The following is a 6,899-nucleotide window of genomic DNA, read 5'->3' on the forward strand; positions in this document are numbered from 1 at the left end:
ACACATCTAATGCATATAAATTGTTGGATTTCATTTTAGATGCACCTTAAATAGAAGAAAATATTGCAGTTAATAACTATTCTAATGAGAGGCCAACAAAAAAGAGGTACTTAGTTCAATTATACTTTTATAATGACTAAACCATGAACCGAACAATTTACTGAATTGAATTAAAGCCGAAAGAAAGTTTGAACAAAGTAGGATGGCTAATCTTCATTTGGCCCAACATAGCATCAAAATTATTGTTAATCTCATCATCATTCAGAGAATGGCAATTGCTGCTTCTAGTTTTTCCTTCATAGAACTGTTGACACTGGTAAAGTCTTGCCTTACAAAATATAATGAGAAAGACTAAGTGGAGAATCTCCTATAATAGAAGAAATTGTGTGCATCCACACTCAGTAAGATTGGATTTTGTACATATATAGTAAAAAACCTGACAAGAAAATTATTCAATACCAGAGAAGAAATTCCTTTTCTTTTTTGTTTGTTTACTTTGAATTTGGGATTATCCAGGTTCTTATACAAACAGATATCATCAAAAAAGAAATTATTCTACCAGATGATATCAAACTAATTTAATCATGATTAGTTTACCAACAATACAAAATAAGTGGTGAACCTTCAACCTGGTTAGGTAAGAAATATGAATAATGCAGATCTCATCAATGGATCTAGCAGTACATCAGAAAAATTGTGTAGATAATAAATTTTGAAGGATTTGAATGACAACAGAAGCAATAATTTTGAACAAGAGTGATCACTTGATCTCAATTTTAAACCAGAAAAGATTACGGAAAAATTTCTTACAATAAAGAATAAAATCATAAAAAAATCTACTATCTTCTACATTCTAATTAAAGGAAATACTTAATCTGCTATTTTTCAAAGGGAAAAATAGAAAATAAATTAAAAAAAAGAGTGAGAGACTATCCCATGCCACTGTTTCACAGTAACTTCCCAACTGTTTTATTTGCAAAACAAGATCATTCACAACATGAACTGATACTAAAAAGAAAATGAAAGCTTTCATGACTAACTAGAAACTAGAAACTAGACAGAATTGCTTGCATATTTAGAAAAGAGTAATCACCCAAATTTTGGTTCAAAAGAAACACTTTGGTTTTCAAAAGTATATACATTGTTCTATCTGACATATCTCTAAAAGAAAAGAAAAGAATAAACTATTCTACTTATTAGTTACTACATATGTTACAAAATTTGATACCTTCTATCTACCAATATGCAACAATAACTAACAAAGGCTATGGGATAAAAGGCATACAGATCACTACAACTTAGTGAGGAATATGAAAGAATATATTCACACATTAACAAACAAAATTCCAACATCCAATTTTAAAAAGGAACTAAAAAATTAATTCCTAAAGTGGGTCACAAGATTTCCATCCTTAATCATGATAGGGCCAACCTCCGATAGAAGGTCCAAGCACGGTGGTAGACATCTCTTTGGAAGCAGGAATTGAGCCATAGAATACCCTGATAGAAATTGTTCAGTGACATCAATAGGAGCAGTTTCAACATGGCAGGTTTTCATCTTCCACTCAAGATATTGTCGCATCGAGGATGGAACAAGATTCTCAGCTAAAGGCCCAAATGTCGACAGATGATCATAAGCTCTCTGATAAAGCAGAGTAACCTACATGATCCCACTCAAACAATTTAACAAATCAAGATTGACATCAATCAAATGCGCTAAGAAAAAATCAGCTGAGAAGCTAGATAACGATACATAGAGGATATACAGGTAATGATGATCGAACAGAACAGGAATGAGGAAAATTCCAGTCCAAGTCAGCAATCTGAGCGGATACTATCTCACGCAGCATCTTGGCACAGTTTACTGACAAGTCAATGGTGGCAGATGCCTTCTCAGCCTCAAGCGACAGTTTCAAGAACCAATGCGAAGCATCATTTAAGGCGTCGTTGGCAAGGCGATGGCCTTGGATGGTGGTGAAATCGCAGGAGAGAGCAACTTGGGTGGAGAGGGCTCCCAGGTTGAAGAGAACAGAGGCCTTCTCGAAATGGATGTTGTGCTGAGAAGAGTCCTGTTGTGGGTTGAATGCATTGTACCAAACAAAGATAGGTGGATTGGGTGAGGTAGTCATGGGGAACAAAGGCTCAATCATGCAAAGGCATTTCAAATAGAGGATGAGGCAGTCGCGGCGAACGGGTAGAGACAGGTCATCACGCTGAATTTCACTGCGCAATTTGTCTACCATTTTGAAAAGGCCTTCTACTCTGTTTGCCTCGCTCTCAGAGTATTTGAGGACAAAGTAATTGCGCAGGGGCTCGTAGAGATACAAGGGCTCACACTTCTTCAAAGGGAATGCCATAATATGTGACGAAGACGAAGATGGGGGGATTGCAAAATTTGTTGTATAAGGAGGAGGCATGTCCCATGGGTTAGCCACTAGCTTTCCACCATCCTTAATCTTGAAAGGGCTGTACTTAGAGAGGAGGAGGTCAAGGTATATTGGTTGTTGCTTGGCTCTCCACTGCTCTGCGCTGCTGCAAATCCCTCTAGCTAATTTTTGAGTGACAGATACTGCATCATGATCAAGAGGACAAGATTGGAGCAATGAGAATGTTTTAGGACGCTGAGATTTGGGTAGGATGGATGATCGCCTCTGACGAGCCTCCAGCCGAAAGAATTTCTTCTTCTGATGAAGATGAGTTATCCAGGTTTCGTCAAATGAGCAGACATGTTTGTGTGCAGCCGAATCACCTAGTATCAGATCATATGCTCTCTGATAATGCTTAGAAACCTACATCATCATCATCCTATTGAAAATCTAAAATGAAAAAATAAATGTAAAATCAATCAAGAGTAAAGATTGACCGATTTAAACGAAACGGCAATTAGATGTTGTTGGAGAGCGGAACTGGCGACGGCGGCGTTGTTATTGTCGTGGAGTTGTTGTTGGAGAGCGGGACCGACGTCGTGATTGTTGTTATTGTCGAGTTGTTGCTGTAATTTGAGCTCCGAAGCCTGAGCGGAGAAGACGCAGTGCAGCCACTCGGCGAAGAGGAGAGTCAAGTCGAGAGTGGCGGAGACATCCTTGGCAAAAACCTTCCAGAGTTTGAAGAAGAATTTGGCGGCGGCATTGAATGCGTCCATTGCAAGGTGACGGCCAAGGGGGGTGGTGCGGTCGCAAGAGGCCCCAATCTGGCTGCATACGGCGCCAAGGTTGAAGAGAACAGAAGCCTTCTCCAATTGGATGCTGTTGCGCTGCGAGGAGACCCCATTCTCATGCTCAGAGTTGAAGGCGTCGTACCAGACAAAGACAATGGGGTCAGAATCGGAGTCGGAGGAGATAGCGGTGAAGAGTGGCTCAACCATGCAAAGACATTTGAAGTAGTGGATGAGGCAGTCACGTTGCATGGGAAGGGAGAGGTCCCCTTGCTCGACCATGTCGCTGCGGCATTTGTTTAGGGTTTCCAGAACGCTTTCAACTTTCTGTGCATCGCTCTCTGAATATTTTCTCGCTACCAAGTCGCGTAACGGCCGGTACAGATCCACCGGATCACTCTTCTTCAATGGGATTGATAGAACCCTTTCCGGGTTCGGGTTCAACAGCCCCGGATAATTGTTGCTCATGGTGACGGTGTCTGACGATATGATCAGGACGACGAAGCAGAAAATCTACGAAAATGGAATCATACATCTAATATATGCGCGCAAAGTGTCGGATACTGTGATTTATTTTCAATGTAAAAAATAACAAAATTTTAAAATAAATCTCACTATTTTACTTTTATTACAATAATTAAAATAAAAAAATAAATAGGTCATTTGTTAGTAAATGATTTAATAATAATAATAAGGTAAAGTACTGTATTCTTCCTCAACGTTTTGGAAAAATCTTAAGTTTGATCCTTAATATTTTAATTATTTTATTTTTATTTTAAAATATTTAAAGTGATATTAATGTTATTTTATTATTCACTAATATTTAATGAAATTGATGTATTATTAATAATATTTTTGTTAAAATTATATTTATTTAACTCCTAAATTTTTTTTTTATCCTTTTAACAAGTTCAAATCTCATTTTGCTACTTTTTTCTTCTTCCTCCTCAAACTCCTTTTGAAGAATTAATAATATAAAAGAGAAAAAAAAGAAGGAAATAGAAGAATAAAATTTGGATTTGAGAAAGTGAAGGCAGGAGAAGAAAGTTGAGCAAACATAGTTCTAACAAAAACATTATTAACAGTACATCAATTTTGTTAATTATTTGTGATAAATTTGATGGTATCGATGTCATTTTAAACATTTTAAAATAAAAATAAGACAATTAAAATATTAAAAATCAAAATAGAATTCATCGAGACATTAAGAACTAAAACAGTACTTTATCCTAATAATTATAATGTGTACATTTATGAATAGAAATGTATAAATACAACTATCATGACAAAGATATACCAATATAAAATATTAACAACCAAGAGTGAAGAGTGATACAATGAGACTACAGTACAAGCTAAGAAATGATGTAATATAGCTAGGTAAAGCAAAAACCTTGGTACATAAGGTAAAGCTCAATAAGATCATCAGGTACATGAATAGGATTCTCACTAATGTATTTGAGGAAATTAGATGTATTATCTATACAATCACTTAGAAAGATTGCCCTTTCTCAAATTAGACAAGTCTAGAGTGCGAAACAAGTGAAGTTCTTGGATGAGAGTGAAGTTCAGTGATCATTCGACAATTTTCATCACTAAAATGACTGATAACCATATGAAATGTCCCCTCCCTGCGTGCAATTGAAAAAGAATAATGTAAATAAGGAATATTTAGGCAACATAAACAGAAATAAATACACCATAAATGTAGCATAAAGAAGGATCACCTGCTTGGTTCAACCAATTCAAGAATTCGAGATATGATGGCTGATCGAATAGTATAAAAAAAAAAAAAAAACTCATCTTATAAACTTCTCACCCAGCTAATTGATCTCTGAATCTGTTTTTTATAGGCCTGCAAATAAACATGTTAAGTAATAATCGATTGATGGAACAATGAAGGTACGCGATATCAGGACCAAAAAAATGCATTCAACCAAATTGCTTCGATTAAATTTGAATATCAACTAACAAGTAAAGTGACATCAGAAGAAAAATTACTCTACCGGATGACATCAAACTCATTTAATCATGAATAGTCATCTATCAACAATACAAAATGAGAAGTAAACCTTCAACCAGGTTAGGTAAAAAAACCACATGATCAGATGATACGGAAAATTGGGTCAACAAAATCAGAAAAATTGGAAAAAAAAGAGAATTAACAATAAATTGCATCATCAGGAAACTCTGCAGATACAAACAATAAATTTAGAAAGATTTGAGTAACAACAGAAGCAATAGTTTTAAACAACAATAATTAATTGATCTCAAACAAGAAAAAAAAAAAACGAGGACATTTGTTAGAATGAAAAAACATAACCACAAAAAGATGTACTTTCTTTCACATTCCAGTCAAAGAAAATAGAATCTACTATTTTGCAAGGGAAAAATAGAAAATAAATTAGAGAAAGAATGAGCGATCATACCTTGTCACAGTTTCACAATAACTTCAAAATTGCTTTATTTGGAAAACAGCATTTAAGAGCGTTAGGAGGGTTTTTATCTGTCTTTAGGCATAAAATAACGAGAAAAAAATATATATAAAATCGCAAAAAATCGTGAAAGAAAATCGAGAGACTTGAATCAGGTTAAGTGCATAAAGAATAAAAACAGAGAAATTTTGGTTCAAGATGAGAAGATCAATAAAAGGTGGGAGAGCTAGTTCTACGAGTTATTTAATAATGAACAGAAAATTCTTCCGAGCCTTGGTCGGTTATGCACGAAAAAAGAAGATCAAAACTTCGACTAATATCGAAGGATTCGAGACTTCGAGGTAAAAAGCTCTAAAACAGATGAAAAATAACAGGGCAATAGGACCCGATAATATCCCAATTGAAGTTTGGAAAGGTCTTAGAGGAAAAGACATCAGTTGGTTAACCAAGCTTTTTAATGAGATTTTAAGGTCAAAGAAGATGCCAGATAAGTGGAGAAATAGCACATTAGTATCTATCTACAAGAATAAGGGGGATATACAGAGTTGTGGAAACTATAGAAGGATCAAGCTAATGAGCCATACCACGAAGTTATGAAAAATGGTGATAGAACGGAAGCTAAGACAAGAGACACAAGTAATAGAGAACTAATTTAGTTTTACACCAGGAAAATCCACCACTGAAGCTACATATCTGTTAAGAAGGATGATAGAGAGGTATCGTAGTAACAAAAGGGACCTACATATAGTATTTATTGATTTGAAAAAAACATACAATAGGGTACCAAGAGAGGTCTTATAGAAGGTTTTGGAAAGGAAAAAAAAAGTAAGATATCATATATTCGCGTAATTAAAGACATGTATGATGAGACTAGAACTAGTGTGAAGAATCAAGGTGGTGTGATAGAGGAATTTTCTATTGGTATATGATTACATCAAGGATCATCCTTAAGTAGTCCATACATTTTCACATTAGTTTTGGAAGTACTCACAGAGTATATCCAAGAGCCTGTGCTACGATTTATGCTTTTTGCCAATGATATCGTCCTTATAGGATAGTCAAAGAAAGACCCAAAAAAGAAGTTGGATTTATGAAAAAAAGTTCTAGAAGTGTATGGTCTGCGCATAAGCCGTAGCAAAACGGAATATATGGAATGTAAGTTCGACTGCTGAAGGAAAAACTCTAATACAGAAGTGAAGATCGGAGAAAACATCATACAAAAAGTTAAAAGTTTTAAGTATTTTAGATGCATCATATAGGATAATTGAGAGATTGAACAAGATGTAAATCATAAGATTCAAGCACATTGG

The 6,899-nt window shown here is 35.2% G+C and overlaps 1 protein-coding gene across 1 annotated transcript; it reads right to left on the bottom strand.

The window, feature by feature from the left end:
- On the bottom strand, positions 1,130-3,656 carry LOC107626687. Its single transcript, XM_016329585.2, has 3 exons — positions 2,864-3,656; positions 1,767-2,789; positions 1,130-1,660 (listed from the first exon to the last, which is right to left on the bottom strand). The coding sequence occupies exons 1-3, from the start codon at positions 3,620-3,622 to the stop codon at positions 1,379-1,381; spliced, it is 2,064 nt and encodes a 687-aa protein (XP_016185071.1). The 5' UTR covers positions 3,623-3,656; the 3' UTR covers positions 1,130-1,378.

Source organism: Arachis ipaensis, chromosome B02, assembly GCF_000816755.2.
Source record: "Arachis ipaensis cultivar K30076 chromosome B02, Araip1.1, whole genome shotgun sequence".
Taxonomy (NCBI): Eukaryota; Viridiplantae; Streptophyta; class Magnoliopsida; order Fabales; family Fabaceae; genus Arachis; species Arachis ipaensis.